Raw genomic sequence first — 18,300 nt, forward strand, 5'->3', positions numbered from 1 at the left:
AAAACTGGCCACAATACTCCAGGTGTGGCCTCACCAGTGCTGAGTACAAGGGGACAATCACCTCTCTACTTCTGCTGGTCACACTATGTCTAATACAAGCCAGGATGCCATTGGCTTTCTTGGCCACCTGGGCACGCTGCTGGATCACATTCAGCTGATTGCCAATTAGAATCCCCAGGTCCTTTTCTGCCAGACAGCTTTCCAGCCACACTTCCCCAAGCCTGGAGCATTGCCTGTGGTTGTTGTGGCCCAAGTGCAGGACCCAGATCAGCATAAAATAAATAAACTATGGTTTAGGCCCTTTGAATGTGGCCTTATGTGCTCCTCTGTGCATCCTGACTTTGCTGCTGTTGGTTACAATAATTTGTGGAGAAAAAAAGCATTAGTCTGTGAGTCTCACCCTTGCACTGGGAGGCTGCAGTTACTATCTCTGCTGGAAATCTTCAGACCACTAAGCTGAGGAGTGTGAATTACTTCACCAATAGTCTCATTTAAAATAGAATACAATGAATAGCTTATCAGATCATCTTATTAGACTAAGAGGTCTTTGGACAGCCAGCTGGGACACAGACCTGATACACAATATCACTCCATGGAGACTTTCAGAGATGTCCGACACTGAGGAAGGCTGAACAAGTTGAAATGCATGGGAAGGGGAAAGCCCAGGCAGACAAAATGGGAGTTTCTTTTACTCAGACTGTGGCACTGCCTGAAGAATGGAAGGCAGTTCTGGACAGCAGCTGTATTTACCGTATTGCAGCCCAGCAAGGGGAGATTCAGAGCAAAGAGCCAGGGTGTTATTGTACCTGAAACCAAGCAGATATTATGAACATCATTTTTTTATAGAAACAAACACACTAAACAGAAAACAATGGCCATTTTATTTTATTTGACTGTTTTCAAAGCAACTGAGGTGCTGTTTTGGCCACTCACCTTGGTGTGAATGCTATTGCTTATGTTACATCCATTTTGTGTTTGGCCAAGACTGAGGCAAAAGCAACGTCAAAGAGAACCTGTCTCAAGGACATATTGTTTTTGCAGGATCTGTGAGCTCATTACCCTTTCTCATGTATTGTTATCCTTCTCTTTTAACCAGGCAAAGATGCTAACCCACAAGAGAGAAAAGCTGCCATGAAGAATGCTGAACAATTCATACAGCAGATGAATTATCCTGCCAACACACAGGTGTGATCTTTTGATGAGATCATGCCAGGAGAGCATGAGCTCTGTTAAAGAATTTGTTTTCAAATAAGCAAAAAAATGTTTTTAAGGGCTTATACATAAAGCAAATATTTCACTAACAGGTAATTCAGAAAAGTTTTGATTTGAGTAACTGTGTCAAGTTTTTTTCCATTACATATGTCATTCTTCATTTCAGATTCAAGTCCTTCCTGAAGGAGGAGAAACGCCAATTTTCAAACAGTTTTTCAAAGACTGGAAGGATAAAGATCAAAGTGATGGCTTTGGCAAAGTGTATGTCACAGAGAGAGTGGCTAAAATTGAGCAGATTGAATTTGATGCTACCAAGTTACATGAGTCTCCACAAATGGCTGCCAAGCATAACATGGTAGATGACGGTTCTGGGACAGTAGAGGTAATTTCTGAGTTCTTTAAAATTGTGTATCACCTGCCTATTTTATTCTGTTACTTGTAGTGGGATAAGCTGCTATTCTTATGTTTTGCCACTCTACACTCTTGTATAGAGTAACACTACATTAATAGTGTTCTGTTTCCCTAGTGTGTCTCTAAATTAGCCTGGATTTGGAGAGAAAAAGATGACTGTACAGTCTTTTTAGACCTATCCATATCATGCTGCAGGAATATCTTTGGGCTGCACAGTGGTGGTTGGCATTGCACCAACACAGCCTCTTGAATACAGGTCTGCATGTTGGGATTCTGGAAGAAAAAGACAGGACAAATACATACGGTTGCATTGGTCTATTTTCCGGGTTTCTAATCTCATACTTAAAATCATCATATCATAGAATGGTTTGGGTTGGAATGGACCTTAAAGATAATCTAGTTCTAACCGACCTGCATGGGCAGGGACACCCTCCACTAAATCAGGTTGCTCAGGGCCCCATCCAATCTGGTCCTCAACACTTCCAGGGACGGGGCTTCCACAACTTCCCTGGGCAACCTGTTCCCATGTCTCACCACCCTCACACTAAAGAATTTCCTCCTAATGTCTAACCTAAATCTCCCCTCTTCTAGTTTTGATTCATTAGCTCTTGTCCTCTCACTACAAGCCTTGAAGGGAGCCTACAGGAAAGCTGGGGGGGGGGACTTTTTTCAAGGGCCCTTTGTTTTCCACATGCTTTAGCAGAGCCTTCAGGAGGATCGGCTCCATGATCTTGCCGGGCACAGAAGTGAGATGGACTGTTCTATAGTTCCCTGGGTATTCCTTTTTTTCCTTCTTGAAAATGGGAGTTATGTTTCCCCTTTTCCAGTCAGTGGGAATTTCTCCAGACTGCCAAGTCTTTTCAAATATGATGGACAGAGGCTTTGCAGCTTCATTGGCTTGTTCCTTCAGGAGCTGTGGATGAATCCTGTGAAGTCCCATAGACTTGTGTACCTTCAGGTCCTTCACATGGTCATGAACCTGCTTTTCTCCTACAGTGGGGAGATCTTCCTTTTCACAGACCTTGCCTTTGTCTTCTCTAACTTGGATTGTGTGAGCAGAGCTTTTGCCAGTGAAAGCTGAGGCAAAGTAGTCATTGAGTACCTCAACCTTCTCTATGTCCTGCATGGCCAGGTCTCCAGTTTCCTTCTGAAGTGGGCCCACAGAAGATGGACTTGGGATGGTCCATAGGCTTGAGCCAAAGCATCTTTGATCTGAAGCATTTTTTGCTGTATAATTTTAGCAGTACGTTACTCAATTGTTAAATGAACTGGGCTGTAGTGAATCAAATAGGAAGAAACATGCCTAACAAACAGCCTGCTATCTGACTACAGTGTGCCTCTCTCAAATGGTATGATAATTCTGTGATGAATCCTAATGTATTGCTGTTCATGTCATATTAACATCTGAAAATGTTAAGAAAGTAAGTTCGACAGACATTATGAGGTGATCATGTGGCATTAAAGCATCAAGACAAAGAAAAGTGTACTGCAGTGGTTTATCGATGGTCATTATTAATTCGTTCAGTGGGTGCAGGGTGTATCTACTTCATAAGGAATTCTTCCTGGTATTATTTCACAAAATTTGGGAACAGAGACCGAGGTCACTCACGGGATGACACTATAAGTTGCTTTTTGAAGAGCCTCAGGATGAAGTTCAGCATTCTTCAGCGATTTCTGTTTCCCCAGATCTGGCGTGTGGAAAGCAGCGGCAGAGTTCCTGTGGGACCTGAGACATATGGACAGTTCTATGGTGGTGACTGCTACATTATCCTCTATACTTACCCCAAAGGGCAGATCATCTACACATGGTATGTTTGGTTGCCTTTACACAGACCTCCAACATGTGGATACTATTTTATGCTGACTTTTGTTTACTGTGCGTTTGTCATGCAGTGTAAGCTCTAGATTATTTTGAAACTGGACTTAACCATTGTCTTTCTCCTTGTCTTCCTCAGGCAAGGAGCCCATGCTACAAAAGATGAACTGACTGCATCTGCATTTCTGACTGTTCAGCTGGATCGCCTATTGAATGGTCAGGCTGTGCAGGTTAGAGTGTTTTGGATAAAATTCAACAGAACATGCAAACCTCTGAAAAGGCAGTTAATGGTTGAAGACTGGGAATATAAATTGCTTGTGGTCTGTATTGAGCCAAGCACTGTGGGCTCCTTTTATAGCCACCAGAGATTTCCCATTTGAATCATCCTGTCTGAATGTAGATGTGCAAAAGAACACAGATATAACACAACTTAAAACTGCCTTTTCTTTCCTTCAACTTTCACTGTCTATAATTTAGGTTTTAGTCTGAAGGATAAGATCTTCCCAGGCAACTCACTCTGAGTAATCTGTGTGAGCTGCCCTTTCTCCTTTTGATTATGTAGGAAACTGTGATGTTTAGCCCAAAAAAAACACCTGTCTTTAAGAGGACCAAAACTGTGAGACATGGAAGCCACATGACTGCCAGAAGGGCAGAGCCTGCTGGAACTGTGCCACATGATCTGGCTTGTCCCTGACATAGCGAGGAACCTAACTTGGGTTTTCCCATCACATAGTGCTTGCAGCTCTACGAAAGCAGGAGATGCATCCTCACTTGCAGAAATGGGGTGGGCAAGGCAAGGTGCAGGACATTGGCAGCTAAAAGGTGTGAGATAAGCTAGGCCTAGCATGACTAGGGTGTGTGCTCTCCTTTCATCACTAGTGAGGAGTGGCGGGTAGGTGGAGAGGTGAGAGTTCCCCTCCTTTCACAGAAAGGCTAGAGCTGGAACATGACTGGGGACAGGCAGAGATTTCTAGGCAGCAGAAGATAATTCTGTGCTTCCCATTTCTTAATTACTGAAATAAAGGGCTTCCCCCACCCACCAAGGTACAGTTAATTTAGATGGCAGACCATACTTTTATCTATTAATCAATTATTATTTATTATTGAAATTATATTAAAGAAGGATTAGAAGACTTCTAGGTAATTTACTCCTTGAAATATTCCCAATATATGTTATTTATTTGGACAGAGTTCAGCACAATATGATCCTGGCTCATAATTAAGGCCAACACTAACAGTAAAGTAATGATAATATTACTACTAACAGCTGCAATAATAATGTGCTTAAAAAGCCTTTTAATTAAAGTTGAAGGAGATCCATCTCACTCCAGTGGACATGACACTTAGAAGTACTTTTAGCCTGCAATGAATTGAGAAATACGTATATGTGTATTTATACATATGTGTATATACGCACACATGCGTATATGTGCATTTATATCATTTACATGAGCGTACATGGCTACCTAGAATATGTATTACCTGTGCTTAACTTCTGTGTTTGCATTATTTGAAAGGTTTACATGTACTATGTCGTGGTCACTAGATGGCACTGCAGTACAAGTGACTTCCTAAAAGTCATTCCCTTGTTTTTCAGGAGTGTTTCCTGCTGCAGGGCGGGTTGTTTTTCCTCGATTGTGGGAGATGGTTTTTGGCATTTGCAAAACCCTGCCACAGTTTGGCACCGACACGCACACGTGTCCTAGGATATCCTTATCAGGCAACTGTGCAAGTTCGTCTGTCCAGTGGTGGGACAAGCAACAGGCAACTCCTGCTGCCCAGCACCGCCCTGCCACTGCGCTGCCCCAGCCCCAGCTGCCCCAGCCTCGCCGGGCAGAGCTAAAGGGCTGGAGCTCTCTGTTTCTCTTCCTCAACTGGCTATGCAGCGTGTCTCAGTCCCCGTTTTTCCCCTCTCTTTCTGACCATGAAAGGTAGGGGTTTGTAGTACTCCACCTCAGCTGGTGTTACTGTTATAAAGGAAGAAAAAAGGGTTGTACACAAATAACTTTTATCATACATCAACCTAAAAATAGTTGTTCTTCATAACTCAGTGATTTTCTGAGATTGCAATAACATCTTTTGCATCTGTAACGGAACGTCATGGGGAGCTACAGGCCTGTCAGCCTGACCTCAGTACCGGGGAAGATTAGGGAGTGGTCCATCTTGAGTGCACTCACAGCATATGCAGGACAACCAGGCAATCAGGCCCAGTCAGCAGGGGTTCATGAAAGGCAGATCCTGCTGAACCAACCTGATGGCCTTCTATGATCAGATGACCCAGCTAGTGGATGAGGGAAAAGGTGTGGACTACCTAAAATCTACCTGGTCTTTAGTAAAGCCTTTGAAACTGTCTCCCACAGCATTCTCCTAGAGAAGCTGGTGGCTCACGGCATAGACAGGTATACTGTTGCTTGGTTAAAAACTGGCTAAATGGCCAAGCCCAGAGAGTTGTAGTGAATGGGGTTGGATCCAGATGGTGGCCAGTCACAAGTGGTGTTCCCCAGCGCTCTGTTCGTGGGCCAGTCTCATTTAATACCTTTATCAGTGATCTGGACGAGGGGATTGAGTGCACCCTCAGTAAGACTGCAGACAATACTAAGTTGGGTGGAAGTATTGATCTGCCTGAGGGTTGGAGAGCTCTACAGAGGGTCCTGGACAGCCTAGGTCAATGGGTTGAGGTCAATTGTATAAGGATCAAAAAGACCAAATCCTGGGTCCTGCACTTCAGTCACAACAACTTCAGGCAATGCTACATTCAGGTTTGGGGAAGAGTGTCTGGAAAGCTGCTCAGAGGAAAAAGATCTGTGAGTGCTGGTTGACAGATGGCTGAATATGAGCCACCAGTGTGCCCAGGTGGCCAAGAAAGCAAATGACATCCTGGCTTGTGTCAGAAATAGTGTGGCCAGCAGGACTAGAGAAGTGATTGTGCCCCTGTAGTCGGCACTGGTGAGGCCAGACCTCAAGTACTGTGTTCAGTTCTGGGCCCCTCACTACAAGGAAAACAGGAAGGTGCTGGAGTGAGCACAGAGAAGGGCAATGAAGCTGGTGATCTAGAGCACAAGTTTTATGAGGAGAATCTGAAGGAACTGGGGTTGTTTAGTCTAGAGAAAAGAAGGCTGAGAGGAGACCTTATTGCTCTCTACAACTACCTGAAAGGAGGTTGTAGGGAGATGAGTGTTGGTATCTTCTCTCAAGTAACAAGTGATAGAAGAGGAAATGGCCTCATGTTGCACACGGGGAGATATAGATTTGATATTAGGAAAAATTTCTTTACTGGAAGAGTGGTCGGACACTGGAACAGGCTTCCCAGGGAAGTGATGGAGTCACCATCCCTGGAAGTGTTAAAAAATGTGTAGACATGGCATGTCAGGACATGGTTTATATAGCATGATGGTGTTGAGTTCATGGTTAAACTTGATGATGTTGGAGGTCTTTTCCAACCATAATGGTTCTGTGATTCATTTTTGTCATCCATGTTATCCTCTGCAAGATAGATTTATACTCATCTTTTTAATCCTCTTGCAGGTAAAACACATACAGAAATAGTGAACAGGATGAAAATACAATCACTTCTGCTTAAATACAAGGCATCTAAACTTTCAAGATACTTTTTCAGGGGAATTAAGTCACTCTATAAAACTCTAAGAAATGACAGTTCTTTTGAAAAAGAGTAATTTTCTTATTACAGTAGATAGCAGCCATTTTTAATCAGCTCAGCATTATGTTAGAAGTTTGAATCTTGTCTTTTTGTCAGTGTGATTGACAAAAAAATCTCACAAATGCTCTAACTTTAATGTGTCTGGAACTATATTTTTAGATCTTCTCAGATTGCCACTTCTCATTTGTGCCAACATACTTAGCATTATTGGCTAACGTCCCTTATGCTGTTCAACAAAGACCAAAAATAACTGCCTGTGTCCTTTTGTTTCTCTTACTGCATTTCTTCACATATGTACAGATTCGAGTCAGCCAAGGCAAAGAGCCTGCACATTTACTGAGCTTGTTCAAAAACAAACCACTCATTGTCTACAAGGATGGGACATCCAAGAAGGAAGGTCAGAAACCTGCTCCACCCACACGACTCTTCCAAGTTCGCAGGAACCTGGCAGCCATTACAAGGATTGCAGAGGTAAGGTCACCTGCAAAGTAAACCAGCTATTCCACATAGGAAATGGTAAGCAGCCATGAGCCATCCAATTAAGTTTGTTGGGCAGTCCCATCTGGTAGAAATGCAGAACTTCATTGTTCTATGTGACCAACCCATCTCATAAATCAAGGAGAACATGCTGTAACTGGCTGCAACAATCTACATCTTTCAGAGAAGAGTGTAAGAAAAGGTGAAGTGAACAGGCAGCTGACAAATAGACAAAAAATCAGCAACCCTTCTGAGGCAGGCTTTCCTATTGCAAAATAGTTCTAACTTTTGCCCTTCAAGTCAGTTCCCTGTCTCAAGTTAATCACAGAATGGTAGGGGTTGGAAGCAACTTGAAAGATCATCTAGTCCAACTCCCCTGCCAGAGCAGGATCACCTAGAGTAGGTCACACAGGAATATGTCCAGGTGGGTTTTTAATGTCTTCAGAGAAGACAACCACAACCTCTCTGGGCAGCCTGTTCCAGTGCTCTGTCACCCTCACATGGAAAAAGTTTTTCCGTATGTTTATGCAGAACCTCCTGTGCTCCAGCTTTCACCCCCATTGCCCCTTGTCCTGTCATTGGACATCACTGAGAAGAGCCTGGCTCCGCTCCTGACACTTGCCCTTTACATAATTATAAATATTAATGAGGTCACCCCTCCTTCTCCTCCAAGATAAAGAGACACAGCTCCCTCAGCCTTTCCTCATAAGGGAGGTGTCCCACTCCCTTAATCATCTCTTTGGCTCTGTGCTGGACTCTTTCAAGCAGTTCCTTGTCCTTCTTGAACCGAGGGGCCCAGAACTGGACACAATATTCCAGATGTGGCCTCGCCAGGGCAGAGTAGAGGGGGAGGAACACCTCTTTCAACCTATTAACCACACCCCTTCTAATACACTCCAGGATGCCAATGGCCTTCTTGGCCACAAGGGCACATTGCTGGCTCATGGTCAACCTTCTGTCCACCAGAACCCCCAGGTCACTTTCCCCTATGCTGCTCTCCAACAGATCAGTTCCCAACCTATACTGGTACATAGGGTTGTTCTTTCCCAGATGCAAGACTCTGCACTTGCCCTTGTTGAATTTCACTACATTTCTCCCAGCCCAACTCTTCAGCCTGTCTAGGTCTCAATGAATGGCAGCATAGCCTTCTGGTGTGTCACCCATTCCTCCTAGTTTTGTGCCATCAGCAAACTTGCTGACAGTGCACTCTGTTCCCTCATTCAGGTTGTTGATGAATATATCGAATAGTACTGGTCCCAGTACTGATCCCTGAGGGACTCCACTAGACTCTGTCCTACTGACCAAAAATCTCTGTCTTTGGTCCTTCAACCAGTTCACAGTCCACCTCACTACCCCATCATCCAGACCACACTTCCTCAGTTTAGCTGCAAGGATGCTGTGGGAGACAGTGTCAAATGCTTCACTGAAATCAAGATAAACCACATCCACTGCATCATCTGTCCACCTGGTTATGTCCTCATAAAAGGCTATCAGGTTGGTTAAACATGACTTCCCTTTGGTAAAGCCATGTTGACTGCTCCTAATGACCCTCTTATCCCAATAACCCCTCTGTGCCTAGAGACAGCACCAAGGATAACTTGTTCCATCACCTTTCCAGGTATGGAGGTGATGCTGACCGGTCTGTAGTTACCCGTGTCCTCATTCTTAACCTTTTTGAAGACTGGAGTGACATTTGCTTTCCTCTAGTCCTCAGGCACCTCTCCTGTTCTCCATGGCTTACCAAAGATGATGGACAGTGGCCTAGCAAAGAGTTTTGCCAGCTCCCTCACCACCCCCTGGTGCCTCCCATCAGGACCCATGGATTTATGGATTTCCAGATTGCTTAATTGATCTCTAACCCAGTTCTCATCAACCAAGGAAAACTCCTCCTTTATCCTGACTTCCTCTGGGACTTCAGGGGTCTGGGGCTCCTGAGGACAGTCTTCAGCAGTACAGAGAGAGATATAGAAGGCATTAAGTACCTCTGCCTTCTTTGTGTCCTCTGTCACCACGGCACCCACAGCATTCAGCAGTGGGCCTATATTGCCTCTAGTGTTAGTTTTGTCTGCAGTGTATTTGAAGAAGCCCTTTCTGTTCTCCTTGGCCTCTCTTGAAAGGTTTAATTCCAAGGAAGCCTTAGCTTTCCTAGTTGCTTCTCTACATCCTCTTGACAACAGTCTTATATTCCTCCCAAGTGACCAGCCCTTCCTTCTATGATCTGTAAACTCTCTTCTTCCACTTGATTTGCCCAGCAGTTCCTTCTTTAACCAGGTGGGTCTCCTGGCTCCCTTTCTTGATTTCCTACCTGTTGGGATGGTCTGATCTTAAGCTTGGAAAAAGTGGTCCTTGAATGTTAACCAACCATCTCAGGCCCCTTTACCTTCTAGTTCCCTGTCTCATAGGATTTCCCCTAGCAGTTGCTTGAAAAGACCAGAGTTGGCCCTGCTGAAGACCAGGGTCATGATCCTGCTTGATATTCTGTTCCTACTGCACAAGATCCTGAATTCCACCATCTCATGGTCGCTGCAGCCAAGGCTGCCCTCAACCTTCACTGCTTCAACCAGGACCTCCTTGTTAGTGAGTAAAAGATCCAGCAGTGCTCCTCTCCTAGTTGGCTCATCCACCATTTGCATGAAGTTATCATCAATGCACTGGAGGAACCTCCTGGACTGTGAATGGGTGGCTGAGCAGGCCTTCCAGCAAATACCTAGGCAGTAAAAATCCCCCATGAGAACCAGGGCCTGTAACTGTGAGGCTGCTTTCAGCTGCTTGTAGAAGGCCTCATCAACTTCCTCGTCTTGATCAGGTGTCCTGTAATAGACACCCACAACAGTATCACTCATGCTAGACCACCCTTTAATTCACACTCCCAAACTCTCAACTCACTCCTCATCCACCAGATAGAGCCAGGACACACAACCCAGGATAGAACTCAATACATTCTAGTTGCTCTCTAATATAAGTTCTTCTCTAATTTATATTGGTATAAATCCAGGGAAGAATTGAAGAAAAAAAGCATAGATAATGAACATCTATCTACACATTTTATATAAACATGCAAAATAGTGATCACTCTCTTTGAAAATATAAAGCATAAAACACTTTCTTTCTTGATCTAGGTTGATGTTGATGCAACGTCACTTAACTCTAATGATGTCTTCGTTCTGAAACTGCCAAACAACTCTGGCTACACCTGGGTAGGAAAAGGATCAAACAAAGAAGAGGAGCAAGGAGCTCAATATATTGCCAGCATTCTTAAATGCCAGAGTGCTAAGATTAATGAAGGCCAGGAACCCGGTTAGTATAAGGCCATGTAGATGCTAATAGGCAGCTGAGAATACACAGCTGCATGGAAATACAGCATATGTTCACTCTCTCCCTCTGAAAATCCAACCTGACATTTTACCATGGAGATCTACCCAGATCTGGCTGATGCACAAGCAGTGCAATGCCCTGAAAGTCTGTAGGACAGCAACAGGAGCTGCAGAGGAATGTGGTCCTTTCTTTACCCTGAGTGCCTAGTAAGAGAGAAAGACATAACACATTGCTCTTTCTAGGTGTGCAAGTGGTATCTTTATTATTATTTCAACAAACTGCAGGAAAAACTGTAAGAAAATGCACCCATCTTGGAGACAGAAAATAAGATACTGTTTGAGGATTTTTGAAACAGTATCTAACAAGCTAAAACGTCAAATGTTAAATCCACTGCTGAATAAATTATATATTGTCTATTTCAGAGGAATTCTGGAAAGCACTTGGAGGTAAAAAAAAATACCAGACTTCATCACAGCTCTCGACAAAGGCTGAAGATCATCTCCCTCGCCTATACGGTTGTTCTAATAAGACTGGCAGATTTATTGTGAGTATATGAGGGATACTTTTCTCTCTGTGTAATTACTTATTTTCTGATATATTTTGCTTTGGGAATCATCAGACATTAAATGAATTTAATGACTTAATTAGCCATGCTTGGTAAGAACTAGAGAGTTGAGGTTTGGTGTTTTAAATCAATCCAAATGCAAAGGGTGGACAGCCTGCTCCAGCCTGGGACTAGAGTTTTGCAGACCCAAAAAGATAAGGCATTTGCCCAGTCAAAAACACTTGTGTTCTGGCAGAGCATTGCCAGACTGCTGTCATTTCACTGAGAAAGTGCAGGTCAGTGCTTTGCCGCTTACATGTTTGATAGTGGTGGTGAGGAAAAGAAATATTCCTTGGCAGAAATCCCTAGAAGTCTGAAATTTTCCATAGAGATTTCAGACATGTAATTATGCCTCAAAGGTATTGGCCTGTGCTCAAGGAGGTAGGAAGACCTGTTTCCTTTGCAGAAATACCCAGAGCTCTGTGCTGGGTATTAAGCCTGTGATTCAAGCTTAATTACTTACCATATTCTGCGAGGGAAACACTGTGTCACCATTTGGCAAGGATGCACTCGTTTTTAGGTAGGGGACAGAGCTGGCTACCATCTCTGAAGTCTCCTTAAGGCACAGCCCATTCATTTGGAGAGGGATAAATCAAATAGGATCCTTTAATATAGACTTTAAAATCTTATGAGTAGTAAAGTGTATTCTTCTAACAAGCTTCTAAAACACTCCTATGAAATACAGTAACAGGAACCAACCTCTATAATAGTTTTCTGGGAGCTATGCACTTGTTTGGTTCCTGTTTAAAATTCCCTCCAAATTCTGTGAGATCCCCTCTTTTCTGTATCCAGTAACAGAATCACCACTGTTAGAGCTCACCAGAACAGGTAGGTCAGGTCACTTTGACCCTCTGGCCGCCATAACGCAGGGTGGGAAGAATAAATGTCTTTTGCACCATCTGCTTACCATCCCTCTAGCACTCCTACATAATCAAGCATAGTTTGATAGTTCTTTGAAAGTAGAGGGTTGACCACTAGCTACATTATTATCTGTCCTTCTCATACAGAATAACATTAAACTGCTTTCCCTGCTGCCTGCACATCCTTGGAAGAAGCAAGCAGTCTGCCTTTCCTTTGAGGCTTAATTCTCAATGGCTTAGTCAACTGTAGTGTTCCATTGTCAAGTGACTGGAAAGCTTGCTTGGAGGTGTATTTCATCACTGAGCTCACCCACTGCAAACCAAAACAGTTTATTTTCCTTATTAATGAATGTAAGTGGTATGACTGTGTCAGTTGATATCAGTTGATTGATTTAGTTTGCTTGGTACAAGGTGCTCTATGGAAATTTCCCTGTCTGCTTCTGGCAGATCTCGATCCCAGCTTAACAAGTCACAATTACAATGTGAAACCTTTGCCTCTCCTGAGGATATTCTATCAATTCTGATAAACTGAGAGCTGATTATATAGGACATGCAATTATGTGATTTGTTTCCTTTCATTGAAACACCCTTGAAACATTCATCAAATCAGTTTAGGGCTTGACCCTTTAAAAGCAAGAAGAATTGCACACCATCTTCTGGACTTATTCTTAAGTCTTCTTCTTTGAAACTTTGAAACTTCTTTGAAGTTTTTTTGGCCTGTGGATAGTCAGAATATCTTTATAAATAAATTAAAACAAAACCCAAACAACCTCAAACCCCCAAAACATAATATCTTTTTTAGATTGAGGAGGTCCCAGGAGAATTCACTCAGGATGATTTGGCTGAAGATGATGTCATGTTGCTGGATGCTTGGGAGCAGGTAAGCTGGGTACCCGAACAGTGCTTCTTGTAGTAAAAAGGGTAATTTATTCTTAACCACTTAAATCATAAGACAGGAGGAAAAATAATCTTTGTGAGAATGGAAGAGGTTTGGGTTTTTATTTAAATTAATTTAATTTATTTAAATTTTATTTACTATTTATTTAATTTATTTAAATTATACCAGAGGGAGCTATATTTTTTGAGCTGTATGATGTGCTGATGTGAACACACACAACTGATTTTCCAAGCACAGTGTGAGACTATGGGAGGCACTTCCCATTGGAACCAATGGAAGCTGCAAGAGTATAAGCCCCGGCAGTGTTCTGAAAGGTTCACAATCATGTTCTTGACTTTATCACTAACATTTATTATTTTTTTAAAAGAAACTTACTGCATAGAAGGTATTCAGGAGCTACAAAATTCATGTAGCATCAGCACCTACAAAAAGTCTTACTAGATAAGGGGACAAACACTAGACCCTGATACAGATTTCTGCAGAAGAACTGGGTGGAGGGTGACAGAAACAATCTCTGTCATTTTCCCAGGTTCACTGAAAATGTTGAGAGCTTTTTGGATAAGAGGCAAACTTACTGTGGGTGCAAAGGGCACATCTGTTTCTTACAGTACATTCTCTCTACCCTTTCCCTCCCCTTGGAGGGAAAGGGGGAGGAGGCCAAAGATGCAGTGCTTTATTTCTCTTCTTCAGCCTAATGCTGAAGGAAAAAAAGGCTGAGTTTTTTGGAAATTAGAAGCAATATCCAAGGTCCATGTGGGAAGAAGTGGTGGGGAAAGGTGGGTGGAAGATCTGGATGGAAAGTAGTTGGGACATAATGACTCAAGTAAAAGGCAAGAAGTCCAGGATATGGAACTGGTTTCCAAAAGGATCCTTGACAAAATAACAACAAAAAAAACAACACCAAAATGTGAGGATTGCAGATTTGAGGCTCTGGTTGTTGGGTTATTCAGTAGGTTATCTATCAGTTACCCTGGCAAGCGCTGATCACAGGGCACAAGTGTTGATGTGCATGCAGAGCTCAAACCAGAGACAGCTCCTGTTCAGCGTTTTTACCTGCACTTAAAGAACAATTTCCTTGGCAAATTAAAAGACATCCATGGAAAAGGTAATTATAATCCCTTCCATCAGCGTGCATAAAGGTCTGGCCTTCCAGTGTCAATAGAATGGAGAGATTTCAGAGGATAGAACTACAGTCTTCCACTAGGGAAAATAAATAATTAATTGTGGTTGGTAAGAGCTGTGTATTTCTGCAGTCTTTTCATAATGTATGTTCTCTCTCCTGGTGGAATCAAGTATTTTGTACTTTACCTGCTGTACACAAGATCCCCATCACAACATGGAAGCTCTTTCTTACTCTCCTCTGTTTTCAGGTTTTTGTCTGGATTGGGAAGGATGCAAATGAAACCGAGCGACAGGAATCTGTTAAATCTGGTAAATCAAATCAATTTGGCAGAATTCTGAGGGGAGTAGCATTGCTACTACTTAAAGAAGTGAAAAAGATAATGTAGAAGAAATCTGGTTACGTTTACAGTGATTTAAAGGGTTACTGAGCTTATTAAGATTTAATCCTGGAGAAGACTATTTTCTCCTTTAAATGTGCTCTAAAACTCATTGCATCTTTCTTACCTGTAAGTTTATGAAGGGTAAAATTAATCAAGATAGCATTAGTAGGCTAAAGAGCCTTATAAAGAATACATAGGAGAGATCCATGAAAAGAAACTGCACTGAAAAGAGAAAGAGGGTAAAGGGAGATACCAATGGAGGTGTACCCTACACTAAAGTATATAGTCCAAGGAGTGCCAACAAATCCTCAAGTCTTTACACCCTTCACTGAGTTAAATTTAGAAGAGGAAATTGCAATTGCAGAACAAAACAAGAAAATTCACATGGAGTGCACCTCCTTGAAAAATCATGTATAATCTCTGGTGTGATTTCATGTAGCTTGTACAATGATGCTTGTACATCTGCACAGCACCAGCAAACACTTTCTCCTGTTCAAGAGCCAAAATCCAGCTTATGGCAACAAACTGATCAAAGCAACAATCCCTCTGTATTATCCTCATGGAAAATTCCTTTACTGGCAGCTGGAAGAAATCAGCAATTACATGATCTTTTAATTGTTTTTGAAAGAATTTAATTGAATACTGTATTATAATAGCACTGGGTTCTTTCACTTGGGCTTTTAATGTATTTTTTATACCAAAGGAATGAACTAATATATTACATGTTTTATTTCCCCTCTGTTTTTAGCCAAACGCTATATTGAAACAGATCCTTCAGGCAGAGATAAGGGGACCCCCATTGTAATTGTGAAGCAGGGGCATGAACCCCCAACATTCACAGGCTGGTTCCTGGCTTGGGACTCCAACAAATGGAAGAACTAGTCTGTCCAAGGAGGCTTCAGCTTCAGGGCAAAGAATGATCAGAGCCCAACTACTTTCTAGTATTTTTAAGCATGAGTTTATGCAAAAATATGATGCATCTGTTGTTACACTTTCCCAAGCTTTGATGTATTCTGGTGAATAACCTAGAAATTCTTTGCCCTGGAAAGGATAAATGATACTTATAAACTGGTCAAATGGGTTGAGTGGGGTTTTTTTATGTATTAAATATGGAAAGTGCTGCCAATAATCTGTTTAATCTAATGATTCTTCAAGCAGAATCTGTGCATCAGTTTCTTCTAATGTGCTCAAATGGGCAAATTCTGCCATCACTTAAAAATCCAAACTAATGCCAAAGAGATTCTTTTAGATTAAGGTCAGCATATTAGTGTGCAGAATTTCACCTGATAAAGGACTAATGCTACATATGTTGAAAAGGTAGGGTTGGACATTATGTACTTACTAGTGTCATGTTCACTCACATTAAACTTCAGATGATGCCTGATCCAGAGTGGGGACTTTGTCTTGTAGGGAGAAAACAAGGGATGGGTATTTTGAGAAAGCTGTGCTTGGCATGTTTGTTTATATTGTTAGTACATATATTTGGAACTTCAGACTGAATGGCTGTAAGAATATGAATGGTTTTTTTGAGGAACTGACTAGCTCACTGCAATGAATTTCTTTGGATTTATCTCTGTGAACCACCTCCAGCTCCACAAGGCCTTTCTGACAAAAGCTCTTGAACACATTCTAGTGCACTACTACTTTTAAATGGAAGCAGAAGTAACAGCTTCAAAAATACATAGTCTGCCTTAACAGGATTGCACTTAAGCCATACTTTGTCTTGGTTGCCTTACTAAGCAGTACTCAGTTCCTTTCCAGCATGCAAATTGCTCACCTTGTCCGGTGCAGGATGTGTTTCTACAACTATTCTATGCCGGTCTTAGTCAAATATCAAGTACATCAAGCACAAGGATAACCCCTTAATTCAGTAACATTCTACATCCTAGCACTTTGGAGTGTGAGCAGACACTAGAGATTATGGCCTCCTCTTTTCTCTCAGGCACAGTTATTTTGTTGTGGTTTGTTGTTGTTTTTTTTTTATTCAGGTGAATTTAAGAATACACTTTCATGGCATTTTTTATTTGTAGTTTAACCAGAAAAGGCTCCATAAGGGCAGTGGGAAAATCTGCTTCAAATCTTTTAGCACTGCTTTGAACAGTTACCCTCTAATGCTTGTTTTAAGCAACAATTTGTACAGCTGTAAATCATGTCAGTGTGGCTTTTTACCGAAGGCATTTTAACGGTTTTATTATTCTTACAAAGTTAGTTTGAAAAGTGAAATTTTAGACTTTTTTGTATTTTTTTAACATAATTGTGATTTTGATTCTTGGTCATGCAAAAAAATTAATTTAGTCTGAGCTCATAATCAATATTAAGGACAAAAGAATTGTAAAGCTAAGAGATTAATTATAGGAGTTTGCTAGCTTTAAAGATTTATGTCAATCTCTGCAAATATAACTGGGCTGTATCTGAATGTAATGTCATTTAAATAAAATTACAAAAACCAGTATTTTAAATGCAGCTGAACTTCCTTTGTGCTTCCATTGATGTCTAGCAAAACTTTCCTCAAATCCTAGTAGGTACCTTCCTTTTTACTTGGATCTCTCAGAGAAAGACCTTTTCAGTTCTTCAGCTTCTGCACTTCATACGATTAGCCTGCAATTATCTGATGGTTGTCTTTGATACATACATATGATTCTTCTCTTTTTTTTCTTTTTTTTCTTTTTTCTTTTTTTTTTTTTAATAACAGTTATAGAAGCTTCTTAACCAAGTATTAGACAAGATTTGCCCTCCTTGTACATAAGCATTTTCCAGAACACTGAGGACTCTCAACCCAGCACAGTCTGCCAGCATATTCTGCAGCACTATGAAAGCCTCTTTTCAGTTTCTTCATACAAGACAGAGGAGCTTTTGTGGTCTCCTGGCCTGGGCATTTGGGTTTACAAGACATTGTCCTGGCCTGTTGATTACTGATGGTGCAAAGAGCATTGAGAGCTCATAACGGAACACTGTTCTCAACTGAGCTTTAAGCACAACAGCCGCTAGCAACATTGTTCTTGAGTTTACTTGCTAGAGAGGAAGTTTATTTTTCATGCATATCTGTGTGGTACACACAAAGATTTATTTCTTTCTCTCTAAGAGAGAGAAGGAGGACAGACAGGATAGACTACAAGTGCTTGGAGATATTAAAGATTAAGCTGTTTTCAAGAAAATATTTAAGCATATAAATTTATGAATACACATAGCAAACCTATCTGCCTCGTTTTCAGAATAAATAGAAAAAATTGTGCAGATATATGCAGTAGAGTCAAGTTCAGTCAACAATAAGCTGTATCTTGCATTATTATCACAGAGTAATATTACATTTACTCTGTTTGTAATGGCAAAATTAGACCTTGAGTTAGCAGTTTCATTATGCTACCAAACAGCAAGTATTTATATATACTCTTGGTTGTAAATACAGCATCATTTTTCATCTTTATAGAATTTCATTGCAACAGAAAGATATTAGAAATCTTTAGTCCTAACAAGGCATCATACCAATTCTATATAGTATTGGTAGTTTACATAAAATAGCATAATCTTAGAATAGAACTACAGATTG

The 18,300-nt window shown here is 41.5% G+C and overlaps 1 protein-coding gene across 2 annotated transcripts in view; it reads left to right on the plus strand.

Moving 5' to 3' along the window:
* SCIN (scinderin) overlaps positions 1-17,205 on the plus strand; it is a 53,754-nt gene extending 36,549 nt beyond the window's left edge. The window contains exons 7-16 of one of the 2 annotated variants that reach the window (XM_051610468.1): positions 1,097-1,185; positions 1,379-1,594; positions 3,310-3,431; positions 3,579-3,669; positions 7,398-7,568; positions 10,694-10,871; positions 11,312-11,433; positions 13,156-13,233; positions 14,622-14,682; positions 15,502-17,205. In XM_051610468.1, the coding sequence (XP_051466428.1) occupies positions 1,097-1,185; positions 1,379-1,594; positions 3,310-3,431; positions 3,579-3,669; positions 7,398-7,568; positions 10,694-10,871; positions 11,312-11,433; positions 13,156-13,233; positions 14,622-14,682; positions 15,502-15,635 (1,262 nt within the window). In that variant the 3' untranslated portion in view covers positions 15,636-17,205. The remainder of the gene's footprint in view (positions 1-1,096; positions 1,186-1,378; positions 1,595-3,309; positions 3,432-3,578; positions 3,670-7,397; positions 7,569-10,693; positions 10,872-11,311; positions 11,434-13,155; positions 13,234-14,621; positions 14,683-15,501) is intronic. The other variant, XM_051610469.1, reaches the window with a different exon arrangement.
* The last annotated feature ends 1,095 nt before the right edge of the window (positions 17,206-18,300 follow it).

Source organism: Apus apus, chromosome 2 (genome assembly GCF_020740795.1).
Source record: "Apus apus isolate bApuApu2 chromosome 2, bApuApu2.pri.cur, whole genome shotgun sequence".
In the NCBI taxonomy this organism is placed as follows: Eukaryota; Metazoa; Chordata; class Aves; order Apodiformes; family Apodidae; genus Apus; species Apus apus.